Below are 15,417 nucleotides of genomic sequence, written 5' to 3' on the forward strand. Positions count from 1 at the left end.
AGAATAATTTTCATGTATTTGTTTAAAGCAGATTATAAAAAATTTATATTCATCTTCTTTTGAGTCATCTAGCACCAGTATTTGTGGATTATCTCTTTGTTCTACAATCAAAGTAAAGTGCTTAACCTAGTTAAGAGTTCTCGAGCAAATTCTCCTCTTGGCCAAGGGTCACAAAAGAGTTGAAGACCAATGTGGCTACTCTGGCCACATACTCAGCCCTGTGCAAGTCTAACTTCTGCAGGAGATGCCTCTGTCTAAGGGTCCTGCAATCTAACAGGAATACATAGAGAATTTATATCTTCCTGGGTATATGAAGAAATATAGGGAATTTGTCTCACTGAAATACAGAATCCACCTCTTCTTAAATGGCCCTTGGCTGTCTGCCTTAGCATTCCAGGCTGATATAACAAAATACCATAAACTGGGTGTCTTATAAATAACAAAAATTCATTTCTCACCATTCTGGAGGCTAAAAATCCAAGATCAAGGTGCCAGCAGATTTGGTGTCTAGTGAAGTTCCACTTTATGGTTCATATACAGCACCTTCTGGCTGTGTTCTCACATGGTAGAAGACGTGACCAAGTTCCCTCAGACCTCTTTCAAAAGGGCAATAATCCCCACCTAAACTAATCACCTCCCAAAGATCCCATCTCCCAACACAATCATCCTGAAGGTCAGGATTTCAACCTATGAATAAGGGGCAGGTTGGTGGGGGAGGCGGGGCAACACAGACATTTAGACCACAGCACTGGCTTTGCAGGATTTGGGGACGCTTATTCTATCCACCTCACTCCTATGAGGATGAGAAACCTGTGAGGGACTGAGATCAGGGATGTCTCCCATTTGTAATATTCCGGGCAGAATATTTCTTACATAAATGGTTAAGATCAATGATGTCTACCGGACATCATCGCAAATGCATTATTTTATGGGTTATTTATGAGTTTTTTTAAAAAGCGATAATCCTAAGAAGAAGTTGCTGCAGATTTAAGAATGCTTCCTAATGTAAACTAAACCTAGAGAATGGAAACTCCTTGAATAGTCCATGTGAAGACTTTTTGGGACTCTCTGTGGCCTTTGGAGGATATTAAAGTATCATAAAAGAGGACTGTAATACCTCCCCCAATCCCCTTGTAATCTTGTACCCCTATTATTGCTTCGTGGGAATCTTCCTATTGCATTCAAATGTGTCTTGCCCATCTGCCTCAGAGCTTACACTTGTCATTCCCTCTGCCTGGCTGCTCTTTCCCAAGATATTCTCTCAGCTCACCGTCTCATGCCACGTTGACTTCTACTCATATATCTGAGCAGAAAATCACATGCCCCATCATACTTATTATCCACCTTTGCTTTTCCCCGGAGCACTTAAAACTGTCTTTTTATACTGTACATTTATTTCTCATTTATTGTCTGTCTTCCCTAATAAAATGTAGGCTCCCTGCTTTTTTATTTCTCTTTCTCTACTGTGTTGCCAGAGCCAATATCTGGCACATAAAAGATATGTGGTAAAAATTAGTTGAGTGAATAAATGAATAAAAAATGCTTTCTTGTTCTGCATCCTGTTTCTTTCAATAATTCTCAAATGCCACTGTCAGACTTTTCAGAGCTCCATGCCATATGTTAAAAATTCTACAAATGCAGTCTTCACCTTTCTTAAACCCTGTTCACATGGGGCTGTCCTACTCCTATTGAAACATGCCTCCAGAACCTACATGAGGTGCTGAATCAAACACAAAGAGTTACAAATGAAAGAAGCAAAGATCTGATAATGAAGGGATAGATGAGAATTTTCTCCTGTTTTGATTTTTTCTCTTATAATTCATGTGAGACCTGTGTATTCATTTTATTGCTCAGCACTCTATATACTTCTTTTTTATCTAACTGCTTTACATCCACCAAAAAAATAGACTTTGAAGAGAACAAATCGTACCTTCTCCACTTTACATTCCTTGCTGTCTGATCTAAAACTTTTTTTCCTCTTTACCTCTGATTTACCAGGCTCTTCCAATGGCTAAACATTAGCTTTGCATACTATCACTTTATCATGATTAAATATGAAAGAGGGACCCTCCCTCCTTCACAGTTGGGCTAACGTCAGAGAATGGCAAAGAACAGAATTTTATTTTATTTTATTTATTTATTTATTTATTTATTTATTTATTTATTTATTTATCTGAGACGGAGTCTCACTCTGTGGCCCAGGCTGGAGTGCAGTGGTGCAATCTCCACTCACTGCAAGCTCCGCCTCCCAGGTTCACGCCATTCTCCTGCCTCAGCCTCCCGAGTAGCTGGGACTACAGGCGCCCGCCACTGCGCCCGGCTAATTTTTTGTATTTTTAGTAGAGACGGGGTTTCACCATGTTAGCCAGGATGGTCTCGATCTCCTCACCTCGTGATCTGCCCGTCTCGGCCTCCCAAAGTGCTGGGATTACAGGCTTGAGCCACCGCGCCCGGCCAAGAACAGCTTTTTAGTGTTCATTCCACTCATTCCTAGGAAGCCTCTCTGCTCTCACTCAGATGAGAAATTTTCCAGGCTTTGGAAACATTAAACAAAGCTTAAATGTTTTGATTTGAAATCCAGGTCTAACCTGTTTTAAATCAACTTTCTGCAATAGACCATTTGTGTACCTGTCTAAATGCCAATATTTACCTAAAGCAGTTTCAGGGAACATGGTTTAAAACACACAGCAGACTTGAACAGCACCTAACCAGGGAAGATACCTGTTCTGCTTGGGATGTGAAAAGTTTCTTTCAGTGAAAATAGTCACCATCTTGATATTCCATTCCCGGGTGTGGTAGATGGGAGGGAGACCAGAGGAGGAGTTCAGCACAATCACATGCATGAACACAGGTTTCTCCTCACACATGTTTTAAATCTGCATAGCAAAGAAGAGCAACTATACCAGGAAAGAAAGGTCTAATGGGATGTCTGTGTCAAAGCAAGAAGTATGAAACTGGACAGGACACTCACAAACTCTTTGAACCCAGTAATAGCAGCATCCAAATGTCCAGAGCTGGTATCTTCCATGGGACAGAATTTGAAAGGCATTATCTTCCCAAAATTCTCTCTCATGTTAGCACATTGCACCTTTCCTAACAGCCCTACCACTACTGCCATTCCTCTGGGTTAACAGTGGAAATGAGACGAGTGTGTCCTCATGTGTCAAACTGCACCAGTCTTGCTCCCTCCAGAGTGGAAGAGTTCGGTAGGGAAGGGAGGCTGTGCCTTCTAACTCTCACCATGAACACATGATCATGGAGTAGCTTTTCCCATCTGCAAGGGTCCGTCCTGGTAGCCTTCCCCCCACATTTCTACCACCATGGATTCCTTTTTCAATATCTTCTACATGGATGCCATGTTTTGAATGATTCTGTCTTGCCAATCTATATTTATTACCAAACATTAATTCATTTTCCCATTTTTCCCATATATGAAAAATATATCTAACAATCAGAGCTTCTGATCAACATAAATAGCCAGTGCCATTGGAACTAATATAACCTTATTTTTAATGTAACGTTAGTCAAAAATAAAATAATATATATTGGAAACTGTGTGCCTTAATGTGAGTTATATATGTGTAGTACAATTAGGAATGTATCTGGTCTTTGTACTGGTTCTTGGCACAGAGCTTCAAAAACCCTTGGAATTTCCTGAGTGATAGCAGTGACTTTGTGATGCAATTGGGGTGACTCATGGCATACTCTTAGATAGCCTTAGAATGATGGCTGGTCTCCAGAAAGATTAGCCCTGTGATCACAGGGTTGCAACTCTGGTCAGCCGGACCTCTGAGGATGAAAGAGGGGCTGGAGATTGAGTTCAATCATGTAGCAAACAATTTAATCAATCAATTGTGCCTACATAATGGAACTCCAATTACAATTCTGGACACTGAGGCTCAGAGGAGCTTCCTGGTTATTGAACACACTGACACAAAGGGAGGGTGAGGTGCCCTGACGCCACAGGGAGAGGGCATGGAGTCTCTGGGTCCAGGACCCTTCCAGAGCTTGCCCATGTGTACCCCTCATAATAAACTTGCACTCATAAGGATCACACTTTCAGTGAGTTCTGTGAATCATTCTAGGGAATTCTTTAATTTCAGAGGGTCATGGAAACCCCCAAATTTATAGCCAGTTGGCCACAGTGCAGGTGATTCCTGAGACTTGAACTGATATCTGAAGTGAGGGCAGTTTTGCGGAGGACTGAGCCCTTAATGCTGTGGAATCTGATGCTAACGCTGGGTAGTCAGTGTCAGAAATGTATTCCAGTATGCCCACTAGGAGTGGAAAGGGAGGATTTTTATGTCTTTAGAAATATATATGTGTTTAAAATATTATAAAATGTTGAAAATAAGAGTGGCCAGAAGGAATTTGATTGAGGATATGCCATCTCTTTTAGATGGCTGAAAGAACCATTCCAATGGGGAGAGGGGGCTACTCATGTGTAATAAAATCATGCCCAGGAAATAGGCAGAAGCCCCTCTACAAAAACAGTTGCACAATATTATTTGGCAAGAAATACATTTTAGAATAAAATTAATATATTGAAATCATGCTGATTAAAACTAACATTTATTGAGTGCTCACTCCATGCCAGGCACTGCTAATACATTTTACATGAACTGGCTTAATGCTTACAAACCCTAGATGAGATAGGCACTATTACCATACCTGTTTTGTAGATGAGGAAACTGAAGTAGAGAAGGACTAAGCAATTTGCTCAAGAGCCTACCTTTTAAATGATTAGGGAGTTCTGAAAGGGAGAGTTAAGACTGTGGTTAGACTGTCTTCATTCTGCTCCCAGCAGAGCCTGTCGAACTAGGTACTTGCTGCTTTAATTGTTTAACTGTTTTGGATGAACTTCAAAACAAAGTTAGTAGGCATTGTATTTAGGTAATATGTTTTCATAAAACTTCTCTTATCCCTTGGTTGCAGAGTGCCTCTATATTCCCTTTCCTCATTTTGTAAACTGGAGTTTGGAGTGGTGAAAGGAGAATGGATACCAAGTTAGGATGTTAATAACAATTAATGGTGATTACAATGATTGCGAGTTAATTTTTAAAAATTCTAGCACCACTGGGTGCGGTGGCTCACACCAGTAATCCCAGCACTTTTGAAAGCCAATGCGGGTGGATCAGTTGAGCTCCGGAGTTCAAGACCAGCCTGCGCAACACAGTGAGTCCCCATCTCTACAAAAAAATTTAAAAATTAGCTGGGCATGCTGGGGCATGCCTGTGGTCCCAGCTACTCAGGAGACTGAGGCAGTAGGATCGCTTGTGCCCAGGAGGTCGAGGCTGCAGCAAGCTGTGATTGCACCACTGCACTCCAGCCTGAATGACAAAGTGAAGCTCTGTCAAAAAAAAAAAAAAAAAAAAAAAAAAAAAGAAAAGAAAAGAAAGAGAGAGAAAGAAAAATTCTAGTACCATAATAAAAATTCTAATTTGAGAGTTCAAACAAATAGGAATTACATTTATTATTATTCTGTAAATGTAAGTTAGGAATTGATCAAGGAGGAAAGAGCTCAGAGTATTTACATAAGAAAGCCAGCATTGTATTACAGAAAGTACACAGAAAAAATACTGCTGTGGTAGCTTAATAAAATGTCATGTTCTAAGACATTCTAATTGGTGGGCTTCCTGAGTGCTTGCTATGGACCTACAGGCAACATATGACAAGGGACCCTGAGTCCAAGGAGTACAGACCAATAAGATATCAGACCCTTTCATCAAGGGTGAAGTGGTAGAACATATGTCTGAACAGAGATATTCAAAATTTGCAAGCAAAGGAAATACTAATGCAACACAGACTGTTGATTCATCTGAAACAATGGTAGGGTTGCAACACCCTTGGATAGAATATAAAAGACCTAAGAAACCAGCCATTCTTTCATCTTCAATGGTAATGCATTGAAATTGCAACTAATGACTTCTCTCTTGATCATAGCACTGTAATAAACTAATCATACACATAACCACGTATACAGTTTTGTAGAAATGCAAGGACTTGATTGCTTATTTACGTTTGAGTGTGTATGTGCTTTCGTGTGGCAGAGAGAAAAAAAGAACACATAAAACTTTGTGATAAGAATATTTACAATTGGAAATCTGAGGGTTTTTACCATAGTAACCATTTCTAAGTGTACGGTTCAGTAGTGGTTAGAATATTTACATTGTTTTGAAACATCTTCAGAACTTTTTCATCTTTCAGAACTGAAACTCTACACATTAAACAACTCCTCTTTTTCTCTTTCCTTATTCATTCCTAACGACCAGTCTGCCTTCTGTTCCTATGAATTTGACTGCTTTGGATACCTCGTATCAATGGAATCATACAGCATTTTGTCTCTTTGGGACTGACTTATTTCACTTAACATAATGGGCTCAAGGCTCGCCCATACAGTAGCATGTGACAGGGGTTTCTTCCTGTCACACAACATGTGTTTTTAAAAGACTGAATAATATTCCATTGTGTGTATGTACCGCATTTTGTTTATTCATTCTTGTCCATGGAAACTGGGCTGTTTCCACCTCTTGGCTATTGTAAAAAGTACTGCAGTGAACATGGGTATACAGATATCTTTCTTTAAGATCCTGCTTTCATTTCCTTTGGATATATATCCAGAAATGGGATTGCTGGAGCATGTGGTAGTTCTAGTTTTAATTTTTTGGAGAATTGCTATCTTGTTTTCCATAGCGGTTCTGAGTTGTTCTTAATTTTTGCTCTCTGAGATCTCACTCACAGATATTAGTTCTTTAATAGAGGGAGAGGAGGTAAATAGGAAAACAAAACAAAACAAAACAAAAACCCAGGGACAGCAGGAGCCCTTCTCTGGCTAGGGACTCTTTCTCCATGTGAGGGTTTGCTCTCCAGGCTCAGGTTAGCCTCCCCTTTGTGACCCCTCCCCACCTCTTTCCTGCTATCTGATGCCAAATGCTACCATCCCTGATGTAGCCATACTCCTAGCCCTTGTGGTAGGCAGAACAACAGCCTCCTAAAATGTATACACCATAATCCACGGAAATTGTCAATGTATTGTGTTCCATGATGAAAGGGACTTTGCAAACGTAATTAAGGTTCCATACCTTAAAACACAGGGATTAGCCCACGTTATCCAGGTGGGCCCAATTTAATCACACGCGCCCTTAAAAGCAGAGAAATATATTCAGCTGGAGGGAGAAGAGAAAGGCAGAAAAGAGATTCCAAGCATAAGAAAGATCTGATGCATTATTGCTGGTTCTGAGATGTAGGGGCCACGTACAATGACAGGCAGAGGCCTGCAGGAGCCAAAGACAGCTTCTGCTGGCAGCCAGCAAGGACTAAGGGCTCAATTCTGCAACTACAAGGAACTAAATTCTACCAACAACCTAAACGGGCTTGGAAGAGGATTCTTCCCAAAGTCCTCCAGAAAGGCACGCAGTCCCAACAACACCTTCATTTTAGTGCTGTGAGACCCATTTCAGGCTTCTAACATACAGAACTGTGAGATAATAAATGGGTGTTGTTTTACATTGCTAAATTTATGGTAATTTGTCACAGCTGCAATAGGAAATGAATACACCCTTGATCACACTCACCTGGGTCTCTCCTAGCCCTTCAGAAACATGCCACGCCTTTGAAGGTGTCAGTGGAGAGCCTGCTCAACTAATTTCATGTCAATTTACTCATGGGCAAGGGCCAGAGGGAGACTTTTTTTAACACCAGCATTTTGGAGAGATGCTTTTTTCATCTGACTCTATGAGATGTTCATAAAAGCAGCAGGGATTTCAGATGAAAGATGAGAGATTAGCCTAGCCAGTGGGAAGGGAGTAATTTGGGCCAAACAAAGCCTTCCAACAGCACACCTTCCATCCATACTGCCCAGGCGAAGGGATGGTCACATCTGCACAGGCTTTTCTTTAAACTTGCCCTGCCCCTTACTTATAAAATATAATGTATGCTCATGATTTAAAAAAATTCAAACAGTACAGAAGGTGATATATTGAAAAGTAAAAGTGCTCTCACAATTCTACCTTTCCACAAAGTTTTCATGTAATAGTCTTTCTGTATGTTGTTTATTTTCTTTGTTCTTTCTTTTAAACAGAATCCCTCTGTACATATTATTCGCTAAGTTGATTTTTTTTATTTTTTTATTTTTTTAGACAGAAGTCTCGCTCTTTCACCCAGGCCGGACTGCAGTGGCGCTATCTCCGCTCACCGCAAGCTCCGCCTCCCGGGTTCACGCCATTCTCCTGCCTCAGCTTCCGGAGTACCTGGGATTACAGGCGCCCGCCACTGCGCCCGGCTAATGTTTTTTTAATATATATTTTTAGTAGAGACGGGGTTTCACCCGTCTCTACTAAGGCCAGGATGGTCTCGATCTCCTGACCTCATGATCCACCCGCCTTGGCCTCCCAAAGTGCTGGGATTACAGGTGTGAGCCACCGCACCTGGCAATTTTTTAAATTATTATATCTTGGGACTTTTTTAATGTCAGTTCACATACAGCTGATCCACTTTTTGCCCATTTGTTTTAATGATCACATAAAAATGCCTATAAGTTATAAATGAGTAATTTACTTATTCCTACCCCATGGATGGACATTTATGCTGTCCACATGTTTTCATTAATACAAACAAATGTAGTTGGGCACCTATTTTTTCAACCTTATGCAAGTTTATCTAAAGATACATACCCACAAGTGGAATTACTGGGTTTAAAGGACGTGTGCATTTAAGGACTGATAGATATTGTCAAAATACCATCCAAAAGTGTACTAAATTTACTCTCCTATGAACAGATAATAAAAATATCACCTTGCCCACATCCTCTACATTACTTTTTTTTTTTTTAACCTTCACCAATCTCTTAGGTAGAAAAGGGTTTCTCATCACGATATTTTTGTTTCTTCAATTCTGAGTGAGATGCAGGATTAAAAAAAAAAATAGATAGGGTCTCACTCTGTCACCCAAGCTGGAGTACAGTGGCATGAACATGGCTCACTGCAGCCTCCACCTCTTCGGCTTAAACGATCCTCCCACCTGAGCCTCCTGAGTATCTAGGACCATGAGTATGCCCCACCACGTTCAGCTGATTTTTAGGGTTTTTTTTTTTTTTAAGAGACTGGGTCTTGCCATATTACCCATGCTGGTCTTGAACTTCTGGGCTCAAATAATCCTCCCACTTTGGCCTCTCAAAATGCTGGGATTATAGGTGTGAGCCACTGTGTCTGATCTTGTAGCACGTTCTGATGTTATTGGACACTTATAATTCTTTTTATGTCCTGTTTATGTCCCTTACGATTTTTTCTGTCAAGTTCATTTTTTAAACTGATTTATTCAAGTTATTTGCATGTTAAGGAAATAAGTCTTTTGCCTAATGTGCTGCAAATATTTTTTCCCTGTGAGCTGTCTTCTGCCTCTACCAATGGGATTGTTGGCTGTCATAATTATAAACTTGTATGTAGTTAAAATAGATCAATATTTTTATTTTAGGCCTTTGGTTTTGTGTCACAGTTCTAAGCGCCTTCCCCACTCCAAGATTATTCTTGAATCCATTCATATTTCTTTTTCTTTTCTTTCTTTTTTTTTTTTTTGAGATGGATTCTCACTCTGTTTCCCAGGCTGGAGTGCAGTGGCGTGATCTCAGCTCACTGCAACCTTCACCTTCCAGGTTCAGGCGATTCTCCTGCCTCAGCCTCCTGAGTAGCTGGGATTACAGGTGTGTGCCATCATACTGGGCTATTTTGGTATTTCTAGTAGAGACAGGGTTTCACCATGTTGGCCAGGCTGGTCTCGAACTCCTGGCTTTAGGTGATCCACCCACTTAGGCCTCCCAAAGTGCTAGCATTACAGGTGTAAGGCAGTACACCCAGCCCATTCATATTTCATTTTCTTCATTTCTGTATTTTATCCACATGGAATTTATTTTATTGTAAGGCAGAAAAAGGAATACAGATTTACTTTTTACCCAAACAGCTAGAATTTTTCCTAACATTCATTGAATAACCCATCTCTTCTTCTCCGATATGTCATCTTTTTCATATAATAAATTCCCAAATTATATACCAAATTTATTATCTGATTTTGACCTTTCTGCTTTGGTGTCATCATGAATTATTTTAACTATGTAACTTTACAATGCATTTTTTAAAATATTTTATTATTTTTGACATCCTCTGGCTTTTCTGGAATGTTGATTTTGCCAGATAAACTTAACAACTTTCATAAAATTTTTCTTGCTATCTTGACTTTCTGTGTTTTGGTTTGACTCATACATGTTACTGTGTTGTGAAGGCTTAATTTTTACTTACCCAGATAGATGCCATGATATCCCACCTTTGCCTTGAGCTGAGATCACACTAATCTATTAAAAGAAAAAAAAATTAGTAAATGGTATCAATATGTGATTTAGAACACAATAATCTCAGTCCAACCCTCAATCTTGAATCCAGAAAGCAGATGTCAACATTCACAGAAAACCTGCTCAGGAAGAGGATATATCTGACTTTGGGTATCCCATTTGCTAAACAAACATTTCCTGAGCATCTACCATATGCAAGGGACTGTGCTAGACCTGGACTTCAAGACAAGAGACAGAAGAAAATCTTTGTACTTAAGATGCTTACAAATATACTTCCTGAAAAGCCAATGTTTGACTTATTTAAAGTCCAGCAGAACTATGCTGATTACTGACAGGCTACCACTACGGGGATCAATAACAACAAAAACATAGGATTTTGCTCCTCCTCACCAAATCAACAAAGTTTAGCTGCCTTCAATTGGATTCCATGTGCTTGATTGTGAAACCTCTATGTACATTTTACAAGACTCCAAGCCTACAGTCTTATAAAGACACGTCTGCTCTTTGAGGAGGTGGTCCAGTCCTTGGTGGGGTGCAGAGGTGAAAGGGACAGTTCTTTGATTGGGAAGCCAGACACATTTTTCTGAAATAGATATTATTCAAACAAGCTGGCATATCTCCAGGGTTGATTTAGAAATGCAAGTTGCTCCCACCCTTCCTGGGAACAAAATATTCTAAAAATTCCCTGACACCCCTAGAGCAAAGTTCAGTGGGAAATTACACTATTAGTCTCTGGAAATATGTTGCCCTGGTTTTTTCAGGCTCCCTGTAGCCTAGGGCAGTTGACTCTCTAGTTAGAGTCAAACACGGTATCTCTCTAAATAGATGCTCTTTGACTTATGAGGGGTTACAGTCAGATAAACTATTATGAAGTCTAAAACTCAGAAGTGAAACCATCCTATACAGTGAAAACAAGGTATTATTAGTTCTCATTTTGCCTCTTAAAGCTAAACACAATTTCTTTGGGCCTCAATTTCCTTATCTTTAAAAAGTGAAGAAGGGGGTGTTGCCAGCATTGAACGAGGTCAGTTTCACAAGGCTGGAGACTCTTCTTATCTGTGTGCACTGGGGCACAGTAGATATTTAAAAAAAAAAAAAAGTATTGATTAAATGAATGATTTAATACAAGGCACACAATCATCCAGTGAGTTAGGTATTACATCTTCGTTCTGCATATGAAGAAGCTGGGGCCAGAGAGGTATGGTAACGTCCCACAGTCACACAGCTAGTGAGTGGACCCCTACTGCATGGAGGCAGCTAGACGCTAAAGGTATGAACCTAACCCCTATGCTTCTGCCTTATCCCACTGCCTGCCCACACCTGACCAAACCTGACCCTCAATATGCGTTGATCCAGTAGAATTGGAAAATTATTAAGAATTATTACTAATCTATCATTTAACTTTTAAGATGTAAAGAATTACTCCACAGCGAAAGCCAAATGACTTAAACAGAATTTCAACATATCCTTTCCTGAAAGGGATTACATCATTTCCTTTTACTTCCTCCTCTACGGTTATTTCTAAACAGGTTTCTCTACACAACCACATAGTTCTGGGAACAAGATTCTGGTTTTCTTTACATTGAAAAATTCCCTTTCTGGTCAGTCTGAAGTTTTCTGTCTTCATGAAAACCAAAGGTGATATCCTCATGCAATAACGTTTTAATTAGTTACATTTTAAAAAATGATGTTGATGAACATAGCAAATGTATCTTTCCCACAGGGCAGAGTCTTGCTGTCAGTGCTGAACACAAATCCTTGGAAAGAATTCGGCCCTGGCTATGCAATTTCTTATCAGTAGCCGGATGGGCCTCCAGCGACCCAGAACCTCCCAGCACCTGCATAGTTTCCTGTATATGGTCATCTGCAATCAAGTATCCAAACCTCCCACCTGGGGACTTAAATGCCAAGGGAATGATTCATGTCTAGTGAATAGGATTCTGTTGCAAAGAAAACGGTGAGTCTTTTCAGGAAAAAGCAAAATTCTTGAACTTCCAACCCTCAATATGCAAATCCACTTTTTTTCTACCTCCTAAAACAATAAGTAAAATAAAATAAATTGCTTATGTCAAGGGGAGAAGATGCTCACAGGGTGGGTGCGATTCCAAGTCCACAGAGCAGACCTCTGAGCCAGCCCCGTCTGCGATGCCGGGGACCCGAGGAACCTTCCGACTCCCAGCGTTTTTCTGTCCCCTAGACCTTTAGGACTGGGGAGGCCGAGATGGCTAAGTGGATCCCCTACGCTGCTAGCTGCAATAAGCGAAGCTTTCAGGGAGCGAGGACAGCTAAGTATCTGCTTGGGCCCCACCAAGACCTGGGTGAACGTCCCATGGCACCGCACTTTTCCTCCCTTGGGCCCCAGTCTCCTGGACTCTGAAATGCGGGACTGAGATCCCTCCAGCTCCGTACCTACGCAGCTGGGTTGGGGCAGGGCGCGGGCGCCAGCCGCCAGCCCTGCCCGGGGTCGAGCAGCACTCTCGGGGGAACTGGGCGAGGCGCCGCGACCTCCCCAAGCCACCCGGCAGCCGGCGGCGGTGGACGAAGCTGGCTGGAACGTGCCGGGGGGGCGAAACTTACCCCGAAGCGCGGCGGCTGGAAACTGGTGTGCGGGTGAACTGCGAGCGAAGGTGTTCGCCCCGGGCGCTGATGCTCCTCGCTGGCTCCGGGCCTGGATCGCGACCGCACCCCTTCCTCCTGCCCCTCCTCCGGCCTCTCGACTCCACCTGATTGCGGCCCCAGGCCCCGGGAAAGGGAAGCCGCGCCCTGCTGCCGCCGGGCTTCGTCCCTGTACACAGGCGCCCCAGCTCTGCTCCCTCACGGGTCTCTAAGCTTCACCACCCTTTTCTCCCTACTCCCTCATTTCGCCCTCGGTTTCCACTACACCTTTACTTTCTCAAATGTACTGCAATGCTTACTTTGTTCTAGGCAGTGTGGATTCGGAGATTAGACTGTCCCCACACCTAAGGAACTCACTGCGTGGCATAGGTGGCGGTCACCTAACATTAATAACAATCAATAACATTGATCAGGCATTTACTTTGTACCAGGCACTGTTTCAACGTCTTTAAGAATATGAGCGGATTTATTAGGTTGGTGCAAAAGTAATCGCGGTTTTTGCCATTAAAGTGGCTCCGACAACAACTCTATGAGGTAGATACTATTATCGCCATTTTATAGATGAGGAAATTGAGATACAGAGACGTTGGATAACTTCAGCAAATTTACACAGACAGTAAATGCCAGAGCTACTGCTTGGAACTCAACTATTTCAGTAATTCCTCTTCTAAACGTGTTGACCCTCTAGTATGAGGATTCCAACCAAAGGCTCAGGGAGATGGTAACCTGGAAGGGCATTCTAGGCATTTGGAAGAGCACAACAAATCATCGAGGCTAAAAGATTAAAGCCCTACTCGTATGAGGGAATTATGAGCAGTTGTGTGCGGAAGGATGTAGAAGATAATAAAAAGTTACCATGTATTGGGTATCAGGTATTGAAGTAAGTGCTTGAATACCTTACCTCTTTTATCTTCAAGGGAACTCTAGGAGGTGCTATTTTTATCACAATTTGCAGACAAGGAAACTGAAGCTTAGAAAAGTGAAGTGATTTATCCAAGACCACATAAGTAAAAAGTATTGCTTACACTCAGTCATCACTGGGTTCCTTATGTATTTACTCAAAGGAGTTGAAAACTTACCGCTACAAACACCTGCACATGGATGTTTATAGTAGCTTTACTCATAAGTATCAAAACTCGGAAGCAACCAAGATGTAATTCGTAGGTGGATGGATAAACAAACTGTGATACATCTATACAATAGAATTTTATTCAGCGCTGAAAAGAAATTAGCTATCAAGCTATAAAAACACATGGAAGAAACTTAAATGCATATTACTAATAGAAAGAAGCCCATTTGAAAATGCTACATACTATGATTCCCACTATATGACATTCCAGAAAAGGCAACACTATGGAGACAGTAAAAAAAATCAATCGTTTCTAGGGGTTGAGGGGAGGTAGGGTGAACAGGTGGAGCACAGAGGATTTTTAGAGTGAAAATACTCTGTATGATATAATGGTGGATACGTGTCATTATACATTTGTCAAAATCCGTAGAATGTACACCAAGAGTGAACCATAATGTAAGCTATGAACTTCAGTGATAATGATATGTCAATGTAGGTTTACCAGTTGTAAATACACTACTCTGGTGGATGGTGTTGATAACAGAGGAGGCTATGCATGTGTGGGGGCAGGGGACATTTGGGAAATCTCTGTACTTTCTACTCAGTTTTGCTTGGAACCTAAAGGACACAAATTGCTACTATCAGATCAAAAGAAGGAACCTAAAAACTGTTCTAAAAAGGAAAGCGTATTTAAAATGCATGATACCAGGCCGGGCGCGGTGGCTCACGCTTGTAATCCCAGCACTTTGGGAGGCCGAGGCAGGTGGATCACCTGAGGTCGGGAGTTCAAGACCAGCCTGACCAACATGGAGAAACCCCGTCTCTACTAAAAATACAAAATTAGCCGGGGTGGTGGCACATGCCTGTAATCCCAGCTACTCGGGAGGCTGAGGCAGGAGAATCGCTTGAACCCGGGAGGCAGAGGTTGCGGTGAGCCGAGATTGCGCCATTGCACTCCAGCCTGGGCAAAAAGAGTGAAACTCTGTCTCAAAAAAATAAATAAATAAATAAATAAATAAAATGCATGATACCTTGTTATTTTATATATTGTGTTAAGCTATGGGGAAAGAACTTAAAACATAGCAGGCTTTAGGGGGAGAAGGACGGTAAGAAGACTGAGACAGGGAAGGAGGCAACACAATTTGACTTGATTGCACACATTATCATTTGAAAGAATTCTTACCTTCCACTACCCCTTTTATCTTCAAGGGTAGATAAATTGAAGTTCTCCATATTTAAGTTGCTGTGTTCTATAGTTCTCAATCATAGTATAAATTGCCCTGTTTCTTTTTTCTTTCTTTTCTTTTTCTCTTTCTTTCTTTCTTTTTCTTTCTTTCTTTCTTTCTTTCTTTTCTTTCTTTCTTTTCTTTCTTTTTTTTTTTTTTTTTTGAGA

General features: G+C 41.2%; 1 protein-coding gene across 3 annotated transcripts in view; it reads right to left on the minus strand.

Annotated features, from left to right (window-relative positions):
- ANXA3 (annexin A3) overlaps positions 1–12,997 on the minus strand; it is a 61,082-nt gene extending 48,085 nt beyond the window's left edge. For 2 of the 3 annotated variants that reach the window (XR_001444792.3, XM_015138462.3), the window contains exons 1-2: positions 12,917–12,997; positions 10,290–10,342 (exon numbers count right to left, since the gene is read on the minus strand). Coding sequence is in view for 2 of the 3 variants with exons in the window: in XM_015138462.3 (XP_014993948.1) it covers positions 10,290–10,304 (15 nt within the window). In the remaining variant the exon portion in view is untranslated. Of the gene's footprint in view, positions 1–10,289; positions 10,343–12,748 lie in introns of all 3 variants that reach the window. The other variant, XM_028848479.2, reaches the window with a different exon arrangement.
- Between the last annotated feature and the right edge of the window lie 2,420 nt (positions 12,998–15,417).

Source organism: Macaca mulatta, chromosome 5 (assembly GCF_049350105.2).
Source record: "Macaca mulatta isolate MMU2019108-1 chromosome 5, T2T-MMU8v2.0, whole genome shotgun sequence".
NCBI classification, from domain to species: domain Eukaryota; kingdom Metazoa; phylum Chordata; class Mammalia; order Primates; family Cercopithecidae; genus Macaca; species Macaca mulatta.